We start from the raw sequence: 26842 nt of genomic DNA on the forward strand, positions 1-26842 counted from the left end.
GAGCGAGAGGCGGGTGGGGCGGGTCCTCCGGGCCGCCAGGGGGCGCTGTGGCCGCGGCAGCACTGTCATGGCGGCGGGCGCTGAGGGCTGCGCTGAGGCGCTGAGGCGGCGCTGTCGTGGCGGCGGGCGCTGAGGGCTGCGCTGAGGCGCTGAGGCGGCGCTGTCGTGGCGGCGGGCGCTGAGGCGCTGAGGGCTGCGCTGAGGCGCTGAGGCGGCGCTGTCGTGGCGGCGGGCGCTGAGGGCTGCGGCGGGATCATGGCGCAGCCGCCACCTTTCCCCGCCCGCCTCCCGCCGCCCTTCCGCGCCTTCCCGCCGCCCTTCCCCGGCCCCGCCGTCCGCCCAGCGCCCTTCGCGGTGGGGCCGGCGGCACCCCCGCCTTTCTTCTTGCCGCCGCCGCCTGCGGGTGAGGGGGGACCGCGCTTCCCGCCGGGCGTCCCCTACTTAGCGGCGGCCGCGCCGCGGGCAGCGGCCGAGGAGGAGGCGGTGCAGCGGCAGCAGGACGAGCTGTGGCTCTCGCAGTTCCTGGGCCGCCGCCGCGCCGCTCCCCCGCCGCCGCCGCCGCCCGCCGCCGCCAGCCCCAGCAGCGCCCGGGCGCTGGCGGTGGCGGCGCTGCGCCGGGTGGCCCGGCTGACCGCGCTCTGCCGGGCCCTGCGGGGCAGCGAGCAGCGGGGCGACGAGCCGGGCTGGGCCCGGGCGCGGGAGGAGGCGGAGGCGGCGCTGCGGGAGCTGCGAGAGGTCGTGAGGCCCCTGCGGGAGCCCGGGTACGGCGAGGCGCTGCGCAGGAAGGCCGAGAGGGCGAGGAAGAAGAGGCTGCGCCTGCAGAGGAGGAAGCACGAAGCCAGGGCGGCCAGGGAAGAGGAGGCGGCCCGAGCCGCCGAGCGGGAGGCCAAGATCGACCAGTGGCGGGCTAAGTGCATCCAGGAGGTGGAAGAAAAGAACCGGGTATGGTCCCCAGTGCCTGGTCCTGCCTCTCCCCGGGGCTCCAGGACAGCGCGGTGGGGCAGGGCTGACCCGCCGGTAGTGGGGTCACGGCGGGCTGTGCCTGCCCCACACCTGCCTTTGACTCCCTTGCTTCACTGAGGTGCTGCACGACTTCAGCCTACTGAGAGACGTGCTGTTTCCAAGGTCTGCAGCCCTGCTTCTTGCTTAGAAGTCTTGGTGGGCATCTCGGTTTTGCCATCCTCATATTCTACGCCTTGACATGAAATTGGGGTTTAAGTTGTTTCTGAACTCCTGGAGGTTTTCCTCTCTGGTCCCAAGTGTCAGCCTGTCCACACAGCTACCCTGTGGTGATCCGTGCTGTTTCAGTATCCATCAGCCTTGCTTCCTGCTTTCATCCCTCTAAGGCTTGTGGTTTACAAGATTTTTGATCTCATGGGGAAGTAAAACATCTCCAAAGCAAAAAATACCGCCTCAAATTAGACTGGGAAGTGCTGTAGGCACCTTTCTGTTTGTTTTTGGCTAAACTCCCTTTTCTGCTGTTCTACTGCTGGGATGGTCCAGAGCAGCTGCTGAGGAAGGGTTTGTGGTCAGACTGTGGCAGGTTAATGGTCTTAATTGCAGAACTGTGGAATTGGGATGGTTTCTGTTTATTGTAAAGTATTTGCCCTAAATTTCTCTGGTTAAAGGTTCTCAGGCTTTCATAAATCATTTAGGAAGTGTTCAAAAATGTGTGGATGTGGCACTTGAGGATATGGTTTAATGGTGACCATGGTGGTGGTTCTGGGTTGACAGATGGACTTGATCTTTCCCAGCCTTAACAACTCCATGATTCTGTGATTTGGCCCAGATTTATAAGTCCCACAGCATTATTTATTTCTTTTCTGAAGTCTGTGGTATTTTAGCCTTTTTTCATAAAAAGTCAGGGCTGGATGGTTGACTTGACTTGTTTCTGTTATTGTGAAGTCACTCTGCTCTTCAGTGCTTTGCTAATGTCTGAAAATACCATTTTATTTGCGTCTTTGAGGAATATTTCACACATCTCATCTGTTTTTTTCCTTCCTTGCCTAGGAGCAAGAGCTGAAGGCTGCTGCTGACAGTGTCCTGTCTGAAGTCCGGAAGAAACAAGCAGACACTAAGAGGATGATGGACATCCTGCGCGGGCTGGAAAAGCTTCGGAAACTGAGGAAAGAAGCTGCTGCCAGGAAAGGTTCATTACGAGATTGGTCTAAACTTTTATAATTGCACACACAGGAAATAAGATGAGGGTGCCCTGTGCTGACTAGCAAGGCACAGCTTCAAAAAGCTGTGTCTTCATTGTGATTTTAATTACAAGAATAGGTACAAAGTGCTGGTTTCAGTGGTTGTGTTCATATGTTTCCAAGCTCTTTGTGGAAGAAGGATTATTCCAGTGCGAATTCTGTCTGTTAACAAGGTTAAGCTCATGTTCCTCTGCCAGTTTGCAAGCTCTGCTCTCAAGTCTGGTATCAAGCCCCCTTCTGAATCTGAAAACTTAAAATCACTTCTGTTTCTGTTTAGGTGTTTGCCCACCTCCTTCAGCAGATGAAGCATTTGAAAATCAGGTGGAGAGTCTCCAAACATTGCTCAAAACTCGCACAGAACTTTATGAAGCTGAGGAAAGAGCATTAAGGGTTATGCTGGAGGGAGAACAGGAGGAGGAAAGGAAGAGGGAAATGGAAAAGAAACAGAAGAAGGAGAGGGAAAGACTACTACAGCAGAAACTGGAAATTGATTCTAAGCTGTTTGGGGATCCAGGTAAATTCTGCCTCCTGTTCTTAACAGTGTTTTTCCACATCACATCCCCATCTCACAGACACTGGATTTGAAATGCAGGCACAGATCTAGTTGAGAAAGGAATCATCCACTGGAGTAATTTGTGGTCTTAGAATGAGGGATAAACATAGTTCTGTTAACACCTGTGGTGTAAGAGGAACTGTTGCACTCTTCAACATGGACTGCAGCACTTCTCAAGCTGGTTTCATGTTGTTTTGCAAGAAGAGGTTGTAGATTAAACTGAAGTGAGAATAAACAGAATAGATTGAATACTTCCAGAACCATAGATGCTTTAAGCTAGTGCTTTGGTAAGTGTAACTCAGGTAATCTGTAAAGATTCAGTATTCATATGTTCCCCTTTTTTAGATGGTGGAGTCAGGAGGTTTTGCTAGTCTTGGCTTTCCTCTGACAGCTGTGGTACAGAGCAGGAAATGTGTAACACATAAACAGTGTTTCATATATTACTTATGGACCTGATGTCAGATTACATCTGGGCAGTAGCAAATGATTTTGCAAATTATGGGCTAGAATGGAAGGTTTTTCTGGATTATTAAACAATTTCTGTGTCTGTGTTTTTACAGCTGAATTCCCACTCGCCCATCTACTGCAGCCTTTCAGAGACTACTACTTACAAGCTGAACATTCAGTAGCAGCTCTAATCCAGATCAGGTAAAACCAAAGGAAGTATTTTATCATCAGGGAAGACAAACACTGTTTTTTGCAATTGTAAATTCAGTGCCCCTTTTGGTTTGTCAGCTTCCAAATATGGTTATGCAATGGATTGTTCTGGTTTTTTTCAAGTTTCATGCTTGAGTCATATCCAACAGATGCCCATGTGAGGCAGAGTGTACTTCCATGCATAACCATTCCATTTAACACCAGAACATTGAATTTTCACATTTGTCTTTTGAAAAACAAGTTTAAGAGTACAAGTATTGTGGATTTTGTATCGATCAGTAACGTCTATGTGGGTGTGGAAGTCTTACCACCAAATTAATCCCAGCTCTCCTCTCAAACAACACTTTCTCTGTTAAAGGCATGAATGGGATCAATACCTGGTGCCAGCCGACCACCCCGAAGGAAGCTGCATCCCTCCAGGATGGGTTCTCCCAAGTCTCCCCACCAATGACACTTGGGCCACTGCTGTCAGATAATTTCGCAATAAATTATTCCAACGTTGGGGGATTGTTTCGTTATAATTACGTGTAAATATGAGAGGGTCCAAAGAGGAAGTCTCGTCCTCTGTTTCAGCAGCCAGGTACTGGAATGTCTTTACTGCAACATCTTGAAAAAAAGTTTTAAGAATTGTTTTTGCTGATTGGCTGTGCAGGGAGATAGCTGAGCAAGCCCAGAGCTGCCAGGCCTCTCATGGTGTGGAATTACATTCCAGCTGCGAGTTCGTGTTAAATCTCAATCTTAATAAAGGAACATTGCTGATGGTGGTATTTGTGCCAGTATTAACATCCTATTTTTAGTGGCTATTATCTTTATAAAGGATGATGAAAACTTCAGAAATGAAGAAATTAAAAAAAAAAAAGAAGAGGTCATTAAGTAAACATGTTTTTCTTCTGAAATGAAGCATGACAAGCATCACTGTCAAAATAATTCCTGTATTTTGGGGTGTAGAAACAAACCTATTGCAAGTTTAAACTAATTCTAAAGTACAAACAAGACAGGGTTTCTCAAGGTTGATTAAAGCAGCTGTTGACATTTTACTTTTGTGGACTAAAGCTGATACCAAAACATGGAAAAAATTCCCAGTTGTGGTAAAATAGGTCAGACAGCCATGTGAATAAATACAAATTTGATGAATAAGCCTGCTGGAAAAAAAAACCTAATAAAATCTGAGGTCTAACCTACTGTGTTTTGACTATATAGATATTTTTGTATAGGGACATATAATCTCTATCATATTTGATTAAACATAACAGCTTTATTTTGTAAGCTGGTTGTTTTGTACAGAACAAGTAGAGAAAAATGGATTTTTGTTTAAAGCATTTTCATGCTAGGGAATAGATTTGTTTGAATGCTTGCATCGAATACAACTCCAACAGGGAGAGAATTGTTGGGAAAAGGTTTGTGTGAAGGAACTCCCTCCTGCAAAGTGACAGAGGTGACACCTGATATCAAAGCTTTCCATGTTCTGGACAGTTTGCTTGGAACTGTGATGGGCCATATGGATTTGGAGCTTTGCTGTTCTGCACAGATTGCTGTGGCACCTTTCCAGAGCTTCAGTCCTTATTCTTGCTTAGCTCCAGTGTGTGGGAATCGAGTTAATCTCTCCAGTGCTTTGCCTCTGGGCGTCACAACCGTGCGTAATTCACGTGTGTCATCGCCTAAATTCAGTACTTGGGCCTTAGGTGTCATGTTAGTGGTGTCCTGGCTGAACCTTTGCACTGGTTTTTGTCAGTAAGAGACATTAACTGGTAGTTCCTGATAGAACATGAGTGCAGAAGTTTGCAGTTCTTGCTCACCTGTAGCACCCCAAAATACAGATTGCCATGAAGTTCTCTGCAGTTGGTGTTCTGATTTGCTCCTCTCTACATCCTCCCATCCCTAATGTCCCTTCTAGTATCTCATTACTCCAAACCCAAGGTTGAGTCAGATCCTGGGGAGTCTTCCCTGATGAAAACACACAAGATCAAATATAAAAATAAAAACAACTGCATAAAACAATACAAACTCAGCACTTTCAGTTCAGGCAGTTTAGTGACCAGAGGATGCTCTGCTTAAACAATTAAACAAAACTCTTTATCCCATCAGCATGTCTGATGGAACAGGCCAACTGCTTAAGCTATGATTATCTTAAAGCTGTCCAAGTCAGCTGCTTGTCTGACACTGCAGGAATTTAAAGAGCTGAGCAGTAGATAAGGAGGCAGCAAAGCAGCAGCCCTGTTCTCCCTGTCCTGCAAGGAGAGAGCTCCATGAGTTCATCTGATGGTAAGGACAGCTTCATATTGCTAATAAACATAGGGCTTGAAAATGCCAGGGGAGGATCCATCTTTAGGTGTGTTCTGTATATTTGCTCCTGTCTGATGATGTCTGCATTAAAATGTTTAATGGCTTTAGTGAGGAAGTTGTTGAAGCCATAGATGGGGAGGAACATTTAAAATCTCAACTCTTAAAATACATGGACACAGGGTATTAAATTAAAAAGTGTGTGTACAGACTCAATTCCCATTTTTCTGAGTATATTATTACCCACTGTTTTTGAATTTTAAAAACTTAGTGTAGCTCAGAAGAAGAGAGAGGTTGGCTGTGAGTTTCCAAGATTCACTTGTATCCTATTCCTCTCCTGGTCTTGGTGCAGTTTGTGGTTTTCTTGCTGTTTAGGTATATCCTCTTCCTGATGTGAACTGGTTTGTGCACTGGCAAGTGTCGATGTGAAAAGGGGCAGGGTTGGTGTGGAGAACATGAGGTCAGAGCCCTTGTAGGAGTTCCCTTCAGGTGGGAATTGGTGCTTATGACTGACCCTCTTTTATCCTCTTCTAGTAGCATTTTTGTCATGGTTACTCCTGCCCCAAAGTACTTCCTGTTTTCTAAACTGTTGTTTTGGGAATTAACACTTGTGTGAGTCTCTCTTAAAGCACAGCATTTAGGCAGTGAAATACAGAGAGGTACAATACCATCATCTTCTGATATTTTCCTTATTGTGGCTTCAAACACACTCACTACCCATCACCATCCCTTAAAGTATCATTTGAACTTGAGTGGAGCCACTCTGGGTGACAGATGCTGAGACACAGCTTTCCTCAGCACCCTGGGATTTTGGGAAGAGCCAGTTTACAGCCCAAGCTGCAGGGAAGGTCAGTCCCCCCCTGCATGCAGGGAGCAGCAGAAAGCTGAGGGAAGGTGGCTTTGCTTACAGATGTTTTCAGGCATCACCTTTGTCAGTGCTGACGTGGGTTGTCCCTTAGGCTGAGCCCTCCTAAGCTGAGCAGATGGCCTGGCTCCACGTGGGATCCCAACACGTTGCCTGTGTTGCATATTAGTGGCAGGACATGTGCAGGAGCACAAAGCTCGTTAGGGGCTCTGCTTGTGCAGGGATATCAAAGGCTCCTGGTGTAAGCAGGCAAAGTGACAACCCTGTTGTTATTCTGGTACAACCAGCTGAGTTGCCCAAGTGATTGTGCATGTTGATTGTGTGTGTCACTTTCTCTGCCTGGAAGCTCTTTGTGAGTCCTTTGTCAACACAGGAAGCTGCCCTGAACCCCATCTCCCATTATAGGCTCTTTATTTTTGCTTTAAACAGGCAGTTTTATCATCCTTGTGTATATTCTTCTGCATATTTCCTTTTAGTGGAATGTTTATTCTTGTTGTCATAGAAGCTGTTTGTTTTTAAAGGAAAAACATAATTGGGAAAAGCACTTAGGGATGTCACACACATATTTACTGTGTGACCTGAGAATGAGTGCTGAGGACTTTGGGATGAGCAGGCACATGCTGCTAGTACCAGAACTTGGTGGAAGACTGGCTACCAGCTCCTAACAGTTTATAAAAGAAGTGATTTTACACACTGTCATCATTGGGAAGCTGAGAGCTCGAGGCTTCATGCAGCAAGTAATGGCTTTTCAGTAAATTGAGACATTTATAGAGACCTGATGGCGACACTTGAAGTAGTATTTTCCCTGAGAGCATTCCCAATTCACCAGCAATTTTTCTCTCCCCTGCAATTCCTGATCTAAAACCATCACCATACTTAAAATGAATGCATGGTTCCTAAAAGCTAATCTTAGAAATGGCTTGACATCCTTCTAATTCCCAAGCTTGCCTGATGCACCTTCTGCTTGCCTGGCTCCCAGTAAGCTGCTGCAGTGCCCGAAGGAATGCCCTCACCCAGCTCCTTCGGGATGCTCTGTATGATGGCTTAGCTGCACGAGGCCATGTGCATGAGCTCTGTCACCACAGGTTGTGCAGACATGGGACACCTGCAAGGTGTCCTCCTTGGCTGTGCTTTCTCCCTCTGTAACTGGAAAAAGTGCTCAGTCATCCCCAGCCTGGGGAAGGGAGCGTGCAATGGCACTAGAGGGAGAGGGAGAGACAGGAGCGATGGGAAGCAGCAGGGCAAGCATGGAGGAGAAAAATGCTCAGGATCTCTGCCAAAGGAAGCCATAAGCTTGGTCAAGTCCTTCTGGCTCAAGCTGAGAATAGCAAAGGTTAGTTCAGACAAAGCTTCCTGATGTCAGTAATTAAGATTTTGCCAATCTGTTTTTACCCAGCTCGTCTTTCTCTCCTTCCAGCCAGCTTAAGAGATGCTCTTACAGTTTCTGTTTCCCTTCCTCTAGCAGCAAGAAATCAGGCAGCAGCAATGAACTACCTGGATGAAGTTCCCTTCCGGACAGCCATGAGCCTCAATGGGGACTCAGAGGGAGAAATCCCTTTAGTCACTGCCCCAGACATTGAGCTCCCTGACTGCACCGACATCCTCATGAGCACCATGGTGAGTCCACACCCAAGTCACTGCTGGGGGATGCTCAAAGGGATGTCAGCAGTGTTCCCATGAAAGCAGGGAAGGGAAACCACCTAACTGATCACCTCTTCACTGGCTGGTTTGCAGCAATATTTGGAGGAGGTGAGGATGATTAGTGGTGTGTGGCAGTGATGATGGGGTTGGTTTGGGGTTGATTTCTAAAAATCCTTTCCAAGAAGTAAGGTTAGGGTTTTCTGGGATAGGAGGACAAACTTCAGGCTCTGCTCTGGGGTTGTTTTCTACTTTGGAGTTATCACTGTCTCATTTATTAATAATATTTATTAAATATTTACCAATAAATCTACCAGCTATAAGCAAGCAATACTACCTGTGCTGGAAGCATATATATATATATATATATATATATATATATATATATATATATATATATATATATATATATATGCACCCGGTATTTCTCCCTATTTAGCGATGATCTGATGTTCCCCTCTGAGGCTAAACCATTGTGCTGCTGGTCCAGCCTGATCCTTATGGAGGGATGTGAGGGTGTTTTCCTTGGGGAAGCTGATTTGGGTCCACAGCTGACCCAAGTGGCAAGAACAGTAAAAACAGCATTCCTGGGCTGTGAATGTACTTGCCTGCCTGTCAGGAGGAGACCTTGTTTGGAGAGCTCTGGGACAGGCAAGGCTTGTTTGTTCCAGGAAAACCCTCAGATTTCAGTCACAAACACACTTATATTTTAAGCTGAACTATGTGGAAATGACAACTCTGTTTGGGGACCAGCCGAGACCCTGGCGCCACTATATAATCTCATGGCTGGTTCTGCTTCTGCCTGAGGTGGCATCTCCCTCTTGCTGGCTTCTGAGCCCCTGAAGTGGCTCAGAAGTGGGTCACAAACAAACTCTGCCACGATTCTGGGGACAGCCTATGGCTGGATGCGGTGCCTCTCTGCAGCTGCCTAAAATTGGGATGTCTGCACACTTCTGCCTCCCACAGTCAAAGGGACACAAACACCTCCAAGCATAAAATACTTCTCCAAAGAATTGTAGGTGCAACTCACAATAGTGACTTCATAGATAAGACTTTTTTGAAGTATAAATTTGGGGATTCCCTACAGAGATGAGGCTGGCACTACCCAATCCTACTGCCAGCCCTAATGCTCAGGGAAATAGGAGCTGATATGGGAAGGCTGCAGCCCTTAAGATGCCTCGTGGAGTGCACGGATTGCTCCATGCCACGCGCTCTGGGTTCTCATGTCCTCACCCGCTGCCTCTCGCTCTTCCGCAGCACGACTTCTCACTGGAAAGGAAAGTGCTGTACTGGGTGGAGGTGGCCTCTCAGCAGCAAACCTCCCGCCATCGAGTCACCTCTGAAGTTGTCCCCACGGCTCCCCCGTGCTGGCTGCTGCTGGTGGACCCCGCTGACAGCTACGGGGGGCGAGGTCGGGACGGGGCAGTGCGGCGCTCCATCAGCCTGAGCGCTGCCGACAGCTCCTACGGGCACGCCAAGGGCAGGGCGGTCCTGTCCGACACCGAGAGTGACACCTGGCACTCGGAGGAGGGCGAGTACTCGGATGATGAATACTCCTCCACCTCTTGGGAAGAGAATGACAAGGATGAAACGCTCCTCTCCAGGAGGAGAAGCTCTGCGAGAAGTGTGTCTTCATGCCCTGGCTTTTACCAGACCCGACCAAAGACATCGCCCGGCTTGCTGGAGCCCTCACCAGAGAACAACATCCACAGCCCAGCCAGCCCAGATCCCAGCAAGCAGAGAAGATCCATGGTGATATTTAACAATATGAAGAACGAGCTGGGAGCTGCCAGGAGGAAGCTGGCTGCTTTGGTGCATCCTTTGAACAGAGCTGCCACAGGGAGCAGGGGGATCCTGGTGCCAAGGCTGCTGCCCCAGTGCCCCGGCACCAACCACAGCGTCAAGTACGGGCCAGATCCTGATGTGTCCCAGCAGAGCACCAGTGTGCCAACTCATCCGGCCACAGCCACACCGATTCCTCCCATCAAGCAGCACAAGCCCACAGTACCGGTGAGAAGCTTCCTTTGTTCATCACTGGGAGAGGAGCAAGGTGGGGGGCATCGAATTGGTCTCATTTGATGAGGGTTGGCCAGCAAAAAGGAAGCAAAATGGGGCTTTGGAAACACTGGACCCATGAGGAATTGCTGAAGTTCTCATGAGAAGTGAAGAAAGGGTTTGATTTTGCCACTGAGGTTGAAAGAAGCTTTCTGGGAGCACATTTACTTTCTCTGTCCAAAACATCTGTGTTTTTCCCAAGCAGGGTCTAATCTGATTTTCAATTGAAACGCTAAAAGAAGAGTGAAATATTGAGGGGTTGTCCTCTTTTTGCTACATTATCCCATTCTAACAGATAAAAGTGGGGTTTATAGGAAAATGTCCCCTTACAGTCTTTTCTAGGAAACTTTGGGCTTCATAGTCCTACTATAAATACAGATCATTTAGTGATAGAGACAGTGATGTGAAAGGATGGAGTAAATAGTACTCTGTCAACTTAAATCTGAATTGCACCCTGCTTTTAAGAAATTGCATCTAATTCAGCTGCTTGAGAGATGTAGGAGATGAATTACTGAAAACTTGCAATAAAAGCATTAGACACTTGAATTACCAGGTTATTTATATGCAGTTGCATTTGACATGGAGTAATTAAGGAGAGATTAAATGCCCATATGTATTTGTACAACACCCACCTTGAACATTCTTCTGTGACCTGTATCTCTAGCTGAGCCTGGATTTAATCCAGTCTCATTTGATGCTTATTTGATGTTCCTTGTATGGCTATTTTCCTCTTCTGGAGAGAGCAAGGTAACCATCAGTATTCAGAAGCATTGCCTCACCCTGGGTTGTTTCAGCTCATTCCATGACCTGGGGCAATAAGACCATCTGGTTTTTTCCTTGCAGTCCCTCAGCCCCTACACTTGCCTCCCCCCTGCCTCCACGCCTGGACGACCTCTCAGCTGCCACAGATCCCAGCCAGATTCCTCTGCTGACCTGCTCTCTGCACTGAGCCAAGAGGAGAGAGACCTCATCGAGCCCGTCATAGCCCTGGGCTACCCCACCCAGAAAGCCATCCTCACCCTCCAGAAGACAGGAAGGCAAAGCTTAAGTCAGGTTGGTAGAGCTGGCACAGCATTGTGAGAAACTTTTGGTAAAGGAAAGCTTGATTTTCATGGAGAAAGGAATGGCTGTCTTCTGTGGGGTAGATTTTTGAAGGCTTTGCCTTTCCACTTTGGTGTCAGACCACAGATGACAGGATTTTCCAAGAGATTATACATTTGCTGTAATAAAATAGCAATGAGTTGCCCTTAGCTTCTCAGTGCATAATCACGGCTGGTTTGTTATCTGTTCAATCTGTTGTGTGAAGCATCATGTCCTTTTGAGGCACAAATTTTGCCCCCATATATGGAAACTTTTTGCACATCATTTTTCCCAGCTGTTGGATTCGTGTGATTATTGCCATGGCTCATCCTGTCAGAACGGGACTGTAGGAATACCTTGGAGATTTGGTTGGGCTCTCTCCAAAACACAACTTTCCTGTGCTGGAGCAAGCAGGGAATCCCTGCAAACATTGCAGCGGAGTCCCAGAGCTCTTTTCCCAAGGAACCCTCTAAAATAACCTGAAATTTATTGAAAATACTTAGCCTGCAGCCTCCTCCTACCCCTGGTATGTGAGTACATCCCTGCCTGCTGTGCTGCATCCTCATTCCCAATGTCTCTGGTTGTCCAGATGAATGCCAGAAAGGTCCAGGTGGCCTCAGAGGCTCATGACATGAGGCAAGCTGCTGCCTTTGACTCCCTTGGCAAACTTGGGGCTGGACCTGCCCATCCCAGAGAGGAATTTAGGGCTAAATTATCCAAGTAGTTATTGCAAAGAGAGAAGGGTCTTAATCACAGCTGAGCAAGAAGAATATCCATGAGGCTGTCAAGCCAGGGAGCAGGAGCAGATCCTGGCAGGACATGAGCAGGCAGAGCACTGAGCAGCTGCTGCCAGCTGCCAGTCTCCTTCCCATTCCCCTGGGAGCTGCCTCTGCTGCGTGGGCCACGGAGCTGCTCTGTGGCTGGGTCATCCTGCAGCTTCCAGCTCCCTCCTTACTCACCCCAGCTGGACCAGCTCCCCAGAGCTCGCTGGAGTTTCAGGTGAGCTGAGGTGGGAAGGGAAGCTTTATGTCTTCAGTCCATAGAGGTTTCAGCTAGGCAGAGCCCAGCCCATCTTGTTTCACAGAGCCATGCGAGGGCGTCTTGTAGCAGCTGCTGGCTTTAAAATGAAGAAGCAGTGTGTCTTATTAAGGGTGGAAATGGGTACAGCCTGTTCCCTTCATATAAACACCAGGACTCCCACTCCTTGCAGCACTCCCTACTGCACCAAAAGACAAGGTCTGCCTTCTTCATCAGCAGTTCCCATTTATGCCCAGTGCAGCCAAGATAAAGCATGATTCTTAAACATCTTTTACAAGTACCAAACTACCAAAGTAGTCTAAATCTTCCTGGAAAATATGTTCCAGCTGAAGTTAAAAGGAAGACCTGTGCTCTTTATTGCTTGCTGTTGATACCTGAGGTTTCGATGTGTGACAATGACGACTTAAACTGTGAGGACTGATGGAAGTACTGGATGGTAGCCAAAAATTGCTCAACTTCCTTGCAGTGTCAAGTGAAACTGGCAGAGCCCACTCTAATAGAGGAGGCAAGGCCTTCTGTAGCCTTCTTTAGAAGCAATGCTTTCCTAATTTTGGTGGAAGAACTTCTCTGAAAGTCTCAAGCAGGATTAATTACCTCAGCATGCCAGAGGTTCATCATGTAGGATGTCATGGCCAAAAAGGCACCATTGCATTTTGATCAATGATCAATTTAAAATGCATCATTGGTCCATGGAGCCCTCAATGTACATTTAAGCTGAGACATGACAAAAATTGTAGCTGGTCAGTGTTAAAAAAACTCTTCTTGTTTAGTCTTGAGGATACACACACACACACACACACACACACACACACATATATATATATATATATATATATATATATATATACATGTATAATATTTTTAGTGATAAAATAAGTTGAGTTAACAAAGGCATTGATTTCATGCTGGGCTTGACCAGGCTGCCAGGACTATCTGTGTTATGCTGTGCGTGAGTGGCTGTTCTGCCACAAGAGGAGAAGAAAACACAGCAATGATCTGGGGTTGTCATTAGCCTGATAACAAGGGAAAAAACATGAGGTGAAGAATGCAAATGACCAGTGACTGTCTCCTTTCTGAGTTACTGGGATGTAACAGCCTTAAGGCTGATATTTCTGAAAATCCCTACTTGACTGTTCAGCCAAAATAGATCAACTCAATGTTTGAGAGACTTTTTTGTCTTTTTCATATATTTTATGGCCTTGCACTGAGTCCTTCTCCTTGTCTAAGGCAGTGCTGGGGAAGGTGGAGGTCTGTGTGCTGGTAAATCCGGGGAGAAATAAATCAGCTTCTCCTTGGTTGGAGAAGCTCTGGAGAGACCTATGGGATGTTTTTATTCCCCCTGCTATTGTATAGCTCATTTATTACTGCCTGTCCCATATGTTTTTGGACAGTGAGTGATTCTTGCAATATTTAAAAGGTGCTGCTGGGAATTGTGCTGTCAGCACTCCAAGAACAACAGGAAAGCCAAAAATAACTGTTTACTTTCAGTAATGACAGCACACAGGTCTCCCCTGGGGTGGGCTTTGCACTTGGACCTCGGAGCAAACCCACGGGTGCCTGAACCCCTTTGCATCAAAGGGATGCGGGGTCAGCTGAGTGAAGTCATCCCAGTGGGACAGGCTCTGCCTCACCCCGGAGGCCATCGCTCTGCATCTCCAGTGTTCACATGTTTGGTTTCCTCCTTGTTCCCATTCCCACCCTGGGAGGGTGAAGGTGGACCAAGACGTTGTCTCCCACTGGAAATCCTGCAGACAGACAGACAGACCTCCCTGGCTGAGCATTAGATGGGAACTGGCAAGTGGCTCATGTACCCTCCATGGTGTGTCCCTGGGAGGTGACAAGGGGGCTCCTGACTGGCCTTGCTCCCCATGCCTGCAAGGCTGGATTAACCTGTCTGTCTTCCTCTGCAGTTCCTGAGCTACCTGGGTGCCTGTGATCGGCTGCTGAAGCAGGGCTATGAGGAAGGGCAGGTCGAGGAAGCCATGGAAATGTTCCAGTACTCAGAGAAAAAGGTCAGAATGGGATGGCACAGCCCAGCCCTCTGTGCTGTGTCCTCCAGGCTCTCTTTTTCAGTGGGTTTCGCACCTCCCTCTGCCTCCACAGGCCCTCCTGCAGCCTCATGGAGGGCCAGACCCCTAGGGCAGTGTCACCATAAGGACCCCTGGGGTCCTTCACTCTTCTCCACCCTTCTTCTCACTGTTGTGTGTCACGATGCTCACTCAGCCCTTTGTGTGGGAATCCCGTCCCGAGCCCACCAACACTCACACTGTCTCCTGCCCTGACAGCTCTCCCTTCTACCCCCAGGGAGGAGAACTGGGCATTTGTCTCCATCATCAGTCTCCCGTGGTGGTAATGGAGAGCCTGGGAAGGCAGAGCTGCATGCAATCCAGGCTGGCAGCGTTTGCCAGGATGCTGATACCTGTAGGATTGCTGTGTCACCGCTCCTTAGGGCAGTGGCAGTGGGAGGATGCCTGGGTTTGAGTGTCAGGGAAGGGTTTGTTTATTAAGGACATGGCTCCAGATGATGTTGTGGTGCTGGGGCCCAGCCTGAACAAAGCAGGGGAGCAGGACAAATGAATTCCAGCTGTGCTCACTGCCATTCCCTGCTCTCTTCATAATGCAGGCAAATACAGCATAGAATTTATATAAATAGTGTAAGGAATAGTGAAGCTAGAGGCTGGCTTTATTAAATAGTTCTTATTTAAGAAGCTTCAATGCTACCAGGGATATGTGTGCCCTCAATCTGCTGTCACAGTGATACAACTCAGCCAGATCTGAGTGCAGCCTTGTCCCACAGCACTGCTTTTTCTGCAACTACACAATATATCGATCCATGATAACATCATTCTCTCCTCCTTCCTCCTTCAGGCAGCTGAATTCTTGCACCTGTTGGCTCAGTTTAATGATATGGGCTTCCAGCAAAATGAAGTCAAAGAAGTTCTTTTGCTTTGTGGGAATCAGAGCGAGAGGGCACTGGAAGAGCTTGTGATGAAAACCCACTGAGCAGCATCCTGGAGCAGTCACAGCTTCCCCTCTCCACATCAGACCAGAAGGACTCAGGTGATTCTGCTGCTCCATCCCCGCCCCTGGAAGCACCAGACACACAACTTCAAAGTTCTGCCTTGGTGTCTCATTTTATGGACATTGATCCTAAGAGTGTTTTTCATTCAGGCACTGAGTGCATAGCAGGAATGTTTATCTCCTCACCCACACATCCCCACCCTTGATCATCTCAGCTATTCAGATTAGAGAAGATCCAAACTGCCTTCGGCTTAGATTTTTGCAAAAACCAAACCAAACCAGTGTTCTCCCTCCACCTGGGGTGATGGGTGTCATGTTTTCAGCTAAAATCAAGTGGGGATTCTTAAAAGATTATATAAATCAACAGAATAAATTGTTTTCCTAAAATCGGAAGGCTCCTGCAGGAACATGTGTTAGTCCTGGCTTGGGAGGAGTCTCAGCTGACTTAGTCATGGTTGAATATTGTAATTTAAATCCACTTTGATCATATTAGCTTCTCCTTTTAAACCAGAAATATGAGGAAAATACACAGTTCCATGTGGATAAAGAAAGAAAACAAGCTGCCCTTGCTCTGAAATACATGAGGTTTATCCAGTGCAATGGAAACTGGTGGAGGAAAAGGTCTGTCCTCAGGCAACTTCATGAGGTCAGAACAGAGAGATGGGGAACTGCTCACTGCCCTCATGCTCTGCCCAAATCAGGAAAATTCAGGGGATGCTTCCCTAAACTGTGAAGACAGTGGTTCCAAATGAAGTGAAGCATGAATGTCAGCATCAGGAACATCTGGATGCCCAAGGGAATTTTTGTGTGTAACTGAAGGACAGAGAATGGGAGATCCAGATCACTGTACAGGATGTGTGTCTTGGCTTGGCAGTGGAACAGTGGACAGTGTTTTCACATAAAGTGTGTTATTTTCTTGTGAATTAGAAACAGATGTAATTTCTTTGAGTAAAGATGCTTGGGGGGTTCTTCTGCAACATTTCTGTTTTTCTGTCAGCATGCCAACTGGCACAACCCAGCAGAGAAAATCCTTAGCTGTATTCGTACCATTTTCCATTGTGCCCTTCCAAACAATCTCCCAGTGCAATGTGCTTCCATCAAGGTAAAACACTATGTCCCTTCTCCTTGGATCTCCAGGTCGGTGCCAGACAACAACAGGAAGGTACAGCTCTCCATGGCTGCCTTCATTCTTGCCTGGATGCAACAAGGAAACTTGGCATCCATGATTTGGGGGAGTTGACCCATCCATCCCCAAGGATGTTTTATTCCTGCTCTTCTTTAATGGCATTGAAACAGAAAATGTGGTACCCTGTATGTCGTAGGGATATATTCCTGGGGAGCCCTTTTCTGAACTCCCAGCCCTGTTTTTCCTCCTGCTTTCCCTTGGTTATACAAGCTTTTATTTTTGATACGGCCCATATAAGGCAAGTCCATCTACAGACAGCTTTTCCTTACATTCCCCCTTGCCAAGATGATGTCACCTTAAAAACGAGACTTGCAAAAGGTTAAGCTGTGATCAGGCAGAGTGCGTCGCCTCGAACTGTGATCTTTGGCGGAGCAAACACCGTGAGGATGGAGAGGAGAAGATAAGGGGGCTGTGCTGGTGCCAGTGGTGCTGAATTCTGGTGGAGCAAAGCACCCTGGCAGCATTGTGCCAACTCACTGTGCAAAGGCTGAGCAGATTCTCGCCCTCCTTAGTTTGCTTGGTCCTGGATCTTGGATAATTTCTTGCAGAGGTAAGAAATGTATCTTTTTTACCTCCCTTTGCACCTAAAATTATTTTGGTTTTCTTTCTGGATCACAGTCTGGATTGATGGATGCAACAAATGGCTCTGGGGAGCATCCATGCCATACTCAGCTGCCTGCCAAGACTCTTACCTTCAAGTGCTACACTTAAAATCTTAAAACTTTTTGCATTTTGTTGACAAATTTCTTTGTAAACCCCTAAACTGTCAAGAAGCAGCATGTGGAGGTGAGGAGAAGGTTGTATCACTTGGTGTTGGAGCTGAAGGGTTCGGGTGAGCCTGCCAAGTTCTGTGGTCTAGGGTTGGCCACAGGAACCCAACATAAATATTTTAGTAACAGAATTATTTTAACTTCATTTTAATGGATGTTTAAGCTGTTTGTTCAGCTTAAAATTGTTTTAAAGCAACATGTTTCCATGTGCTGCTCTCAGGAGAAGACAATGTGAAATGTTAATTCACAGAATTCTGTGAATTGTGTGAAATGTTAATTGGCTTTGTCTGGGAAGGGGACAATGATTTGGTTTGATGGGTTGCTCTAACATGCCACCTGGGGACTGCAATGCTGCTCAGCTCACAGTGCCCACAGTGCAGAGCTGGGACAGGTCTGTCAGTGTCCCCTGCCTCCCCGTGCCACCACCAGACCTGCAGCTCCACTGGCAGCAGTCCCCTCATGGGTGACATCGGAGTGGTGGCCTGGCCCAGTGGCAGAGAGCAAATGGGGACAAGGCACATCCAGTGGTTTTCCATCTGGCTGTGGGTGCAAGCTGGGGTTTTCTGGTTTGTTTTGGTTTGCAGTTGTGTTGAGTGGGTTTATTCTCAAATGCGGGAACTGTTTTGAAAATGCTGAGAACTTGGCGGGGATCAGCAGCGGAGATATCTGAGGCATCCCAGCTGGTATCCCTTCTGCTCCCTCCCTGCCTGGACAGCACAGGCAGCCCAAAGCCTGCCCCATGGATGGGAAACCAGCTGAGCTGCTGCCCTGGTCCCTGTGGTCACAAAGGGGAGCTCTCTGCTACCCAGCCATCCCCAGAGCTGGTGCTGAGGGCTGTGAACCCTCAACACGAGGTAGTGGTATGTGATGGGAACAGATCCTCTGGCTGTGGAGCTCTGCAAGCCTGGTATCACCATGTAATGCCTCCCTAGCCCTCATTCCCTTTTGGCACTCTCTGTACTTCCAAGCTTTGCCATGTCCTCAAAAGACCCTGATTTGGCTCAAGCAAGTCTCTGGTGAGAGCCAGCACTTGCCACCCTGTTGGGTCTGTGCTGGGGCTTGAGGGGGGTGATTGATGGTTCCCAGGTCCCAGAAAACCCTTGGCACATTAAGCACCTGAAGCCCAGGAGCTGCTTTCCTTCATTCCCCATCTCCCCTCCTCCTCCCAGGACCCCACTGCAGCCACAGAGAATTCCCAGGGGAGTGCGGGGCTCTGTGGGAACCGCACTCCCACGTAAGGCTCTGAAACTGGGCCGCAGCTGAAAAAGCATTGGGGGCAGAAGCGAGTCCTGACACAGATCTCTGTTAGGAGGAATTTTCCTTCAGAAGCACGGGAGGAAAAAAATCCACAAGAGTAAATGAGAAACACAGCAATGAGAAGCTTTTCTATAGCTTTCCTTTTAATTCCGGCATGTAATGAATGATTTCCCATCAAGGCAGAGAGGAGGTGGAATGCTGCACACCCTCAGAGCACAGTCAGAATAAATAAATCCCATGTTTGCATCTCTGTGGTATCTGTCCTCTGCAGGAGCCACAATGTCCTGCACACAGCTGGGTTGTGAGCTCATGGCTAACAGGACTTTGTGCCCGTGCAGGGCAGGAAGAGGCAGACAGCAGCTGCCTTTCCCTCTGGCGGGGTCTAATGTCACCTCCAAGGTCCAACATGATGCATCCCTGGACCTGAGCACAGTTCCATGGGGGAGGAGAGGAGCCAAGGGGGGCAGTGAGTGCAGAGCTGAGGCCATGTGCAAGAAGAGCATCCTGACATGGGATGGGGGACCAGCTACGTCGCAATGTCATGGTCACGCCTTGGCAGCCGCAGGAGGAAAGTCTGCAGGGAGCCGCTGCGTGGGAAACCTGCCCGCTCCTTCTTCTGCTTCCAGGTCTCCTCTTCCACGGAGTAGAGGAGCGTCAGCATCTTGTTGACGGTGTAGATGGTGTCACCCCTGACGATGGCGGTGAAGAGAGCTCCCTTGCTGTTCATGAACTGCCCGGGCAGGGCACTCCACTGCCGGGACGTCAGGTTGAAGCAGTCGATGACACAACGTAAGAAGTCGTCGTAGGGGCCGTTGCGCATGACGTAGAGGTTGTCACGATGGGCCACCATGCAGTGCCCGTAGCTCTGGTGCCGCTTGAGCTCGGTGACGGGAAGCCACGCGTCTTGCTGGGTCTCGTACTCGTAGATGACAGTGGTGTCCAGTGGCTGCCACAAGCAAACGAAGATCTGCCCCAAGGCTTGGGCACAGGGCGCTGCCGTGCTCGGTTGCGGCAGGTCAGAGACGAACGTCCAGGTGCTGGAGGCCAGGTCGTACCTCTCCACGGACTTGAGCGAGATCTTCTCGTACTCGCCACCGATGGCGTAGAGGTAGCCCTCGTGGCCCACCAGCCTGACATCGTAGCGCAGCTGGTGAGGGCTGGGGAACTCGCTCCAGGCATTGGCATCAGCATCGTAGCAGAAGCTGCTCTCCACCACCTGCTTGTTGGCCCCGTAGACGCCACCCACGATGTAGATCTTATTATCCATGGTTGCCATGCCGGCTAGGAATGTGCTGGCGCTCAGCGGAAGGCAGGAGAGGGTCCTCCACGTGTTGGTCTCCTCGTCCAAGTAGCAGATGGTCCTGGAGAGGTCCTCCAAGAACTCGAAGGTGGGTGTGTGGGCACCCACTGCCACAAAGGTGCTGGGTAGGAGGGCTTCCACATAGGCCAGCAGGTCATCGGGGAGGCAGTCCAGGTACTCCTCCAGCTCAGCGTAGCTGTCCCTGATGTAGAGTGCAGCGCAGTGGAAGAGATCCAGGAGGCCGAATATGGCAGCGGCTTGGTACAGCAGGATGCAGTTGTCAGAATTGATGGAGTGGATTAAGTACTTGGCCAAGGGCTTCACCTGCAGGAAGGCAGCACATTCCACTGCCTGGAAGGTCTCCTCACTGCCAAGGACGGGCCTCTCGCCCGCCAGCACCCGCAGCATGGCGAGGAACCCGGCTGCACTCAGCTCCCCCAGCCCAATCTCCTCCTGAGTGCTTTCCCTCATGCCTGAGCGGAAGAGGGCACGGAAGTACTCACTGCTCTCCACCAGCAAGGTCTTCTCCACCGAGAATGACTGTTCCTCCACCCGGATACGCACCCGCTCCGAGGATCCTGCCTGGGAACCTTCCTCTTCTGGGGTCATCCTCGCCTGGGACCTCAGCAGCTCTCAGGGGTGGGGGAGGACTGATGCCCCTCGGTGCTGTGCCCCTCCACAGCCTTCTCCGGCCTTCTCCACCCTTTGATGCCTTTGCTTCACTGCCCGGCAGCCTTGTAATATAAATACCTTGGGCTAAAGATAGCTGAGCTCGTGACCAGGGCCCTTCAAAGGAATCCACCAGGCTCAGCTGCCCCCCCCAAACTCAGGCAGGGTTCCAGTGTCACCAGCCAGCACTGGGCACGGCAGAGGTGCCTAGATCATCCCATAAAATATGCCCAGCCACTCAGGAGAAACCGGGTTTTGCTGTCTCCTCTCTCAGGGATCCTCCTTATGATGCCCTAAGGAACAGTCTCCAACCTGGGGAGGGCAACACACTTGAATGGCTGGGAAGAACATCTGGCCACACTATTTTTTTTCCCTTTAAAACATAGAGTTTACAGCCCAGGGAGATTAACAACATCAGCAAATCTCACTGCCACCCAGCTTGGCCATGGGAAAGGAGCTTGGCTGTTTCTCAGGTGTTGCCATGGGTAGGGAGAGACCTTCCTTTGTGACCCTCCCTATAGCAGCAGCATCTGCAACATCCATCCCAGCTGCAAGGAGCCATAAGCCAGCCTGTGCTTCACTTGGGGATCTCATGGTGAGAAAAAGGAAGTGCAGCAACCTCTTCTCACCAAAAATCCTCTCCTCTGGCTTCAGGGCTTGTCCAGCTCCCCATAATACCTGGCTGTGGGAAGAGATAAACCTCTCTTTACTGACCCAGTGCTTGAGAGTGAAGAAAAGTGTCATTTGTGTCACATCACTTGTTTGTGTGCTAATCACAGATTTTTCTGGCTAGAAATCCCATTTCAGCTCCGCCATGGAGTGCCAAGGAAGGCTGACATCAGGGGTCACCTGGGGGCTCCTTCCTGGATCTCCCCATTACTACCTCTGATTAGTTTGCAGCTGGTGTTTTCTTTTGATGAATAATTTAACCTGAGCATCTCATCCTGTTGAAGGTCTTTTTGCTCCCTCCTTAACGCCCTCATCCCAGCAGCTGGGAACTTTCCAAGCAGTGCATGATGGCAAAGCTATTGCCTCAGAGTCATGGCCACAGCAGGTTCTCCCAAAAATCGGACTTTAGGGGAGAATGGGAGAATTTTGCACTTGCACCACTGTCATTGATCCTCATGGATATCCAGTTTAAAATACCATGTTTAGTTCCAATTGCTTTTAAGCATCCTAGACCTGTGACCAAAGGGGGTCTGGGGTAAAGGGTCCTCAGAGGGGCTCTGTTTCCCGCAGGGGAGTTATCCCCATCCTCCCCATCCCTGGGGCTTGCAGGGACTTCCACACTCCCAGACTATTTTGGGAGGGTTTAAAAATATCCTGCCTGTATTAACGGGCAATATTCCCAAGGGCGCAGCAGCCCCGCATGGCCACGGAGCAGCCTTGTCCCCCCAGCCTCGGCTGTGGCCCCCCCGCAGTCCCTCGGGGCCGCATCCTGTGGTCCCGGGCATCGAGCCCCATCCCAAATGGCTGTGATCACCATGACAACGCTGACTTCAGCCTCCGCCACCTACTCGGGCTCAGAGCCACTGGGTGCCGGCTGATGGATTGCTACGGGCACTGGTGAGTACTCCCCGGGCTCCCTCTTCCTCTTGGGACCGAGTCTTTTGGTTGGGAAAAGGGTATTTAAAATCTCTGCCTCGAAAGCCTCTGCCGGGAGCAGAAGGTGTCGGTGCTTAACCGCGCCCGAAGGAGCCGGGCAGGTGGTGCGCGGGATGGCACAGGCAGCTCCGGGCGCTGCTCCTGCCTGCCGGAGGTGTGATGAGTTCGCCGGCCTCAGACAGGACAGAGGGACCAGGTTTGGGCTGCTGGGGACACGGCGAGGAGCTGAGGGCTCATGAAGGTACCGGGACATGGCGAGGTGGCCACCAAGCCGAAGCACTGCAGGTCTCGGGCCCGGGGGTCCCTGCCCGAAGCCGGGGGAGCTCGGGGTGCCGCCTGTGCTCTGCCGGGGGGACCGTCCTCGGGGTGGCCGGGGCAGCGTGTCCAGCCCCGCGGCGTGGCTGCTTTCCTTACAAGGAGTTTGGCTGGAGCCCGAGCAGCGGGAGCCGCGCTCGCCTCCGCCTGCCTCATTCATCGCAGCCCCGGCCGTGCAGGGGCCGCTGCTGCCCCGGCCCCGCGCTCACGGAGAGCCCCGCGTCCCCTCCGGCCGTGGGTTTTAAGGTGGGAGGTACGTTTCTTTTCTCTTCTCTTTCTGGGGTGTGATGGGCGGGCAGAGGGCTGGGGGGGTCCTTCTCTTTCGGTGGGGTGCTGGCTGCCACTGTGGGATGAGGATGCCAGCCTGGCTCCAGGATGCGGATGGAAGAGAGGGGATCGCCCACCCTGGCGCTGCTGAGCCGCTCTCTACCCCAGGCTGGGGCACCCACGAGCCACACAGTGAGGAGGTCCCTGTCCGACCTGGCAGCGGGTGCTCCATGTCCCCCCGCTCTTTCCCGCAGGACCGAGGATGTCCTCGATGTTCGGCAAACCCCGAAACAGCAGCGAGCGGCCGCCCCAGAGTCCCCTCCCCGAGTGCAACGTGGCCATCCTGGGGTGCAGAGGGGCCGGCAAGTCAGGTGAGACGGGCAGGGCAGGGCAGGGCATCGGGGAGCTGCGTGGCACCTGCCTCACCTGCCTCTTTCACCTCCTGTAGCTCTGACCGTGAAGTTTCTAACCAAGAGGTTCATCAGTGAATATGATCCCAACTTGGGTAAGTAAGGCACGTCCTTATCCCATGGAGCATTCTTCCCATCTCCGATGTTTCCCATGAATGTGGCATGTAAAGAGAAAAAAAAAAACAACAACCCACCCAAAATTATATAAAAAACAACAAGAAGAGCTGGATTTGACCCAAAGCCATCTGCAAAAACAGAGGTGGAAGGAGTGCCCTCTCTAGGGGGACTTCCCATGGGAACGTTGGCTCCTTGCATTGCCCCCAAAAAACCAAAAGCTGAATTTTTGAGGCTCTTTCAGGAGCATCTCATGTCTGTTGCGCAGGGGAAAGGCTGAAGAAATGAGGACGGGCACAGCAGGCGACCCTGGGGCTGAGTTTTGCAGTGAGCAGTTCTGGGCATTTTTTTTTCAACTCATTTGAGAAATTAATAACTATTTTCCTAGGCCTGACTCCAGGCTGTGGGGAAGAACCATAAATGATTTATCGGGGACATTAAGGAGATGTGGACCTTGTCCAAGAACCAACTCCAGCCCCTAATAATTCAGTGACTCTTAGAAAGAAGGATAAGTCCTTTCTTCCTTAGATATTTTTGGGAATGTGGTTTCATCTTCCCATGTCAAAACCTTTCCGAAACGCATCCGTTAAAAGCTGGCCCAAAGAAAACATCTTTCTCCTGGGGGAATGGCTCAACGGCTCTCCCTGCCTGCCTTCCTTCCAAAAGAAAGGACTGTTCTTCTCTCTTGATTTATTGGGAAACAGTCCCATGTCAAGCCTCCAGATTGCTTTATCTCATCAGGCCGTGGCTTTTAGATAAGGGCCAGGCCCTGGGTGCAGTGGTTGTTGTGCCAAGCTCCTTCCCCTCCCTCCTTCTCCTGTGGGAGCCCACACTTGCAGCACATGGGGAGAAATAAGCGCTCCTAGCCAGGCTTGCCCAGCAACATCACCACCAGTCCCCCAAAATAAAGTTATCTCAGGAGGGAGTAAGGTGGGAGGCATTGGTGGGAGGATGCTTCTCATCAGGGCTGAAATTTTCCCATGGTGTCCCAAGCATCCTGGGCTTTGCATGGCCTTGAAGAAGACAGAATGTGCCAGCCCATCCTCACAACCACCCTTCTTCTTGCAGAGGACACCTACTCCTCAGAGGAGCTGGTGGACCAGCAGCCTGTGCTCTTGAAGGTGATGGACACTGCTGACCAGGTAAGGCATTGTGGGGGTGATGACCAGCTGGACCATGGCTTGACCACGACTGGACTGCAGCTCAGCCACTCCTCTCACCCCCAGGATGGCCCCGGGAACTGCGAGCGCTACCTGTGCTGGGCCAGCGCCTTCCTGGTCGTCTACAGCATCGACAACAGGAAGAGCTTCGAGGGCTGCCAGCGCTACCTGGAGGTGCTCGCCCTGCACGCGCGGGGCTGCCAGCGCCGCTGCCCCGTGCTCCTGCTGGGAAACAAGCTGGACATGGAGCAGTACAGGTACCGGGCACGTGGTAAGGCTGCCTGCTCCCCGTGGGAGAGAGCTCACAGATGCCCATCCCTCATGCTGGGATGCAAAACCCAAATCTGATTTCTTCACGGGTATTTCCACCCCCATTAGTATTCGCAACATCCTCCCACATCCCTAAAGTTGCTGTTCTCCTGCCTGAGGGCTGATGTGTTTATTTTGAGCCCGTTGATATTTTCAGTAGGATGTTTTTTGGCTGAGTGGTGAGGCAGCGTCACCATCCCTTGCAGGGCTTGAGCCAGAGGAGCCCCTCTGGACATGCCCTTCCCTTCCCTGGAGCCTTCTAGTTCCAGCCCCACTGTCAGGACTGGATGTGCCCAATATGTTTTTCTGGCCTTTTGTGCTGCTCTGTGGTCCCACGGGCCCCTGAGTCACGTGCATTGCTGGAACCCCCTTGCTCCCACGATGGAGGTATCCCCCTCCCCACAGCAAGGACCTGCCCCATCTCCTCCTCCTTGCTTCCCAGTGCACTGTCATCACACTCACCCCTGGGTTCCTGGGACACATCCCTCACAGGAGAAGATATGTGATTCCCCAGGGACACAAAGAAGCCATTACTCTGGGATTTTGGGAAAGGCAAAACTCTTTTGGACTCATGTACCTGTTTGTCCCAGGGCAGGGATGGGCAGGTGCTACCTTGGTGCTCTTTGGGAAGGAGGCGTGGGATGCATGATCTGTCACCTGCACCTTTTTTGGGTGGCTGCTGTGCTCCAAGGGATCCTGCACCCATCCCCTCCCGTCTCGCCAGGCAGGTGCTCTCAGCAGAAGGGATGTCCCTCGCCAGCAGGTTTGGGTGCCTCTTCCATGAGGTGTCAGCGTGCCAGGATTTCGCTCGGGTGCAGCACATCTTCCACGAGGCCGTGCGGGAGGTGCGGCGCCAAGCGGAATGGAACCTCCCCGTGCGGCCACTCTTCATCTCTGAGGAGCGGCCCTGCCTGCCCGTGGCCACGCCGGTGGCCCTGCCCACCCACCACAGCTTGGCCACCTGCACCTTCAACACCCTCTCCCCTGTCAACTACAAGGAAATCCCCTCGGTGGCCCAGGCCAAGCTGGTCACCGTCAAGTCCTCACGGGCTCAGAGCAAAAGGAAGGCTCCCACGCTCACCTTGCTGAAAGGCTTCAAGATATTTTAGGACAACATCCCTGTGGGCTGCAGAGAGGGAGAAGAGAGACCCTCATCCACCCCCCAGCTCCACAGCAGCTGGGACCTTCTATGATGGACTCACAGGCACTACAGCAGCTGCTGGCAGACGGTGGCCCCGGTCTCCGTGCCGGGGCAAAGCCAGCAGTGGCAACCTGGCGAGCAGGCAGAGTGCCAAGGGTCTGACATGGGCTGTGGCATCGCTCTGCCTGCCCCTGCCCGATGCTGCTGTGGTGTTTGCACCCTGTCCTGCCACTGCCACTGGGGCCAGCCCAGTTTTCTGTGAGGATGCAAAAGCTCCCAAAGGAGCCAGAGCTGTGGATACCATTGGGAGGGGAAGGGCCAACCCCATGGCCACCAGCCAGCTTGGGCACCTGGCCCACAGCTACAGGAGCCCAGGAATGACGAACTAATCATTAATCCAGCATGGAGGCACTCGTCTCGTTCATCCCACAGATACCCTACTAAGCAATAAGTAGGAGGAGTTTTTATTTTTTTTTAAATCCAGATAAAAAAGGTGCAGATACTGTTTCAGCTGCTTAAAGGCCTAAGGTGGCCTGAAACTCATACCTGCACATCAAGCTAAGTCACACCAAAATTGCTGCTTTTTTGCTCAGCTATTTTACACTATAGCATCCCTTTCCAAAGTCTTTGCAAAGAGATGCTTTGCTGACAAGGACGTGGTCTGCAAAGCCCGTGTTTAAAAGACTGATGTATTTCCAATAATGTCCTAAATTATTTCATGGCTTCTACACATGCCCAGTGGAGGACACAAAGGGAATCCTGGAGCAGACCAGGCTCTACCTGTGCCCAAGCCAGGGTCAAGGGCTGGATATTTGGTTTTAGGTGCTCTATCAGAGTAAATGTTCTGCTTCTCCATGGAGTTGCAGTTGCTTTGCAGAGTAAAATATCCATGTGTATATTTGTACATATAGCCATATAAATATATATATATGACCTTACTGACAGAGAGAT

General features: G+C 50.5%; 4 protein-coding genes across 6 annotated transcripts; 3 read left to right on the plus strand and 1 right to left on the minus strand.

The window, feature by feature from the left end:
• Positions 1 to 255: 255 nt before the first annotated feature.
• PDCD7 (programmed cell death 7) lies at positions 256 to 4592 on the plus strand. The gene is made up of 5 exons (XM_031505707.2): positions 256 to 942; positions 2011 to 2149; positions 2479 to 2715; positions 3315 to 3402; positions 3770 to 4592. The coding sequence occupies exons 1-5, from the start codon at positions 256 to 258 to the stop codon at positions 3885 to 3887; spliced, it is 1269 nt and encodes a 422-aa protein (XP_031361567.2). The 3' UTR covers positions 3888 to 4592.
• On the plus strand, positions 3886 to 17596 carry UBAP1L (ubiquitin associated protein 1 like). Of its 2 annotated transcripts, none has more exons than XM_021552651.3 (6): positions 3886 to 3991; positions 8019 to 8173; positions 9452 to 10204; positions 11093 to 11302; positions 14278 to 14379; positions 15236 to 17596. In XM_021552651.3, the coding sequence occupies exons 2-6, from the start codon at positions 8042 to 8044 to the stop codon at positions 15368 to 15370; spliced, it is 1332 nt and encodes a 443-aa protein (XP_021408326.2). In that variant the 5' UTR covers positions 3886 to 3991; positions 8019 to 8041; the 3' UTR covers positions 15371 to 17596. The 2 variants fall into 2 exon arrangements, with proteins under 2 accessions (XP_021408326.2, XP_021408325.2); XM_021552650.3 differs by lacking the exon at positions 3886 to 3991 and adding an exon at positions 4671 to 7889.
• Positions 17597 to 18726: 1130 nt separating this feature from the next.
• Positions 18727 to 20618, minus strand: KBTBD13 (kelch repeat and BTB domain containing 13). Its single transcript, XM_021552652.3, has one exon. The coding sequence runs from the start codon at positions 20508 to 20510 to the stop codon at positions 19128 to 19130; it is 1383 nt and encodes a 460-aa protein (XP_021408327.2). The 5' UTR covers positions 20511 to 20618; the 3' UTR covers positions 18727 to 19127.
• A 1463-nt stretch (positions 20619 to 22081) lies between these two features.
• RASL12 (RAS like family 12) lies at positions 22082 to 26827 on the plus strand. Of its 2 annotated transcripts, none has more exons than XM_077785936.1 (6): positions 22082 to 22136; positions 23012 to 23128; positions 23206 to 23262; positions 24350 to 24423; positions 24508 to 24698; positions 25341 to 26827. In XM_077785936.1, the coding sequence occupies exons 2-6, from the start codon at positions 23020 to 23022 to the stop codon at positions 25837 to 25839; spliced, it is 930 nt and encodes a 309-aa protein (XP_077642062.1). In that variant the 5' UTR covers positions 22082 to 22136; positions 23012 to 23019; the 3' UTR covers positions 25840 to 26827. The 2 variants fall into 2 exon arrangements, with proteins under 2 accessions (XP_077642062.1, XP_077642063.1); XM_077785937.1 differs by having other exon boundaries at positions 25475 to 26827.
• Positions 26828 to 26842: the final 15 nt, after the last annotated feature.

The sequence above is a fragment of the Lonchura striata genome, chromosome 11 (genome assembly GCF_046129695.1).
Source record: "Lonchura striata isolate bLonStr1 chromosome 11, bLonStr1.mat, whole genome shotgun sequence".
NCBI classification, from domain to species: domain Eukaryota; kingdom Metazoa; phylum Chordata; class Aves; order Passeriformes; family Estrildidae; genus Lonchura; species Lonchura striata.

Coding starts and splice junctions, on each gene's coding strand:
- UBAP1L (XM_021552650.3), top strand. CDS start 7,817: ATGCTCAGGATCTCTGCCAAAGGAAGCCATAAGCTTGGTCAAGTCCTT. Junction 7,890..8,018: donor TCAAGCTGAGAATAGCAAAG/GTTAGTTCAGAC, acceptor CCCTTCCTCTAG/CAGCAAGAAATCAGGCAGCA. Junction 14,380..15,235: donor TCCAGTACTCAGAGAAAAAG/GTCAGAATGGGA, acceptor TTCCTCCTTCAG/GCAGCTGAATTCTTGCACCT.
- PDCD7 (XM_031505707.2), top strand. CDS start 256: ATGGCGCAGCCGCCACCTTTCCCCGCCCGCCTCCCGCCGCCCTTCCGC. Junction 2,150..2,478: donor AGAAGCTGCTGCCAGGAAAG/GTTCATTACGAG, acceptor GTTTCTGTTTAG/GTGTTTGCCCACCTCCTTCA. Junction 2,716..3,314: donor TAAGCTGTTTGGGGATCCAG/GTAAATTCTGCC, acceptor GTGTTTTTACAG/CTGAATTCCCACTCGCCCAT.
- KBTBD13 (XM_021552652.3), bottom strand. CDS start 20,510: ATGACCCCAGAAGAGGAAGGTTCCCAGGCAGGATCCTCGGAGCGGGTG.
- RASL12 (XM_077785936.1), top strand. CDS start 23,020: ATGTCCTCGATGTTCGGCAAACCCCGAAACAGCAGCGAGCGGCCGCCC. Junction 23,129..23,205: donor CAGAGGGGCCGGCAAGTCAG/GTGAGACGGGCA, acceptor CACCTCCTGTAG/CTCTGACCGTGAAGTTTCTA. Junction 24,424..24,507: donor TGATGGACACTGCTGACCAG/GTAAGGCATTGT, acceptor TCTCACCCCCAG/GATGGCCCCGGGAACTGCGA.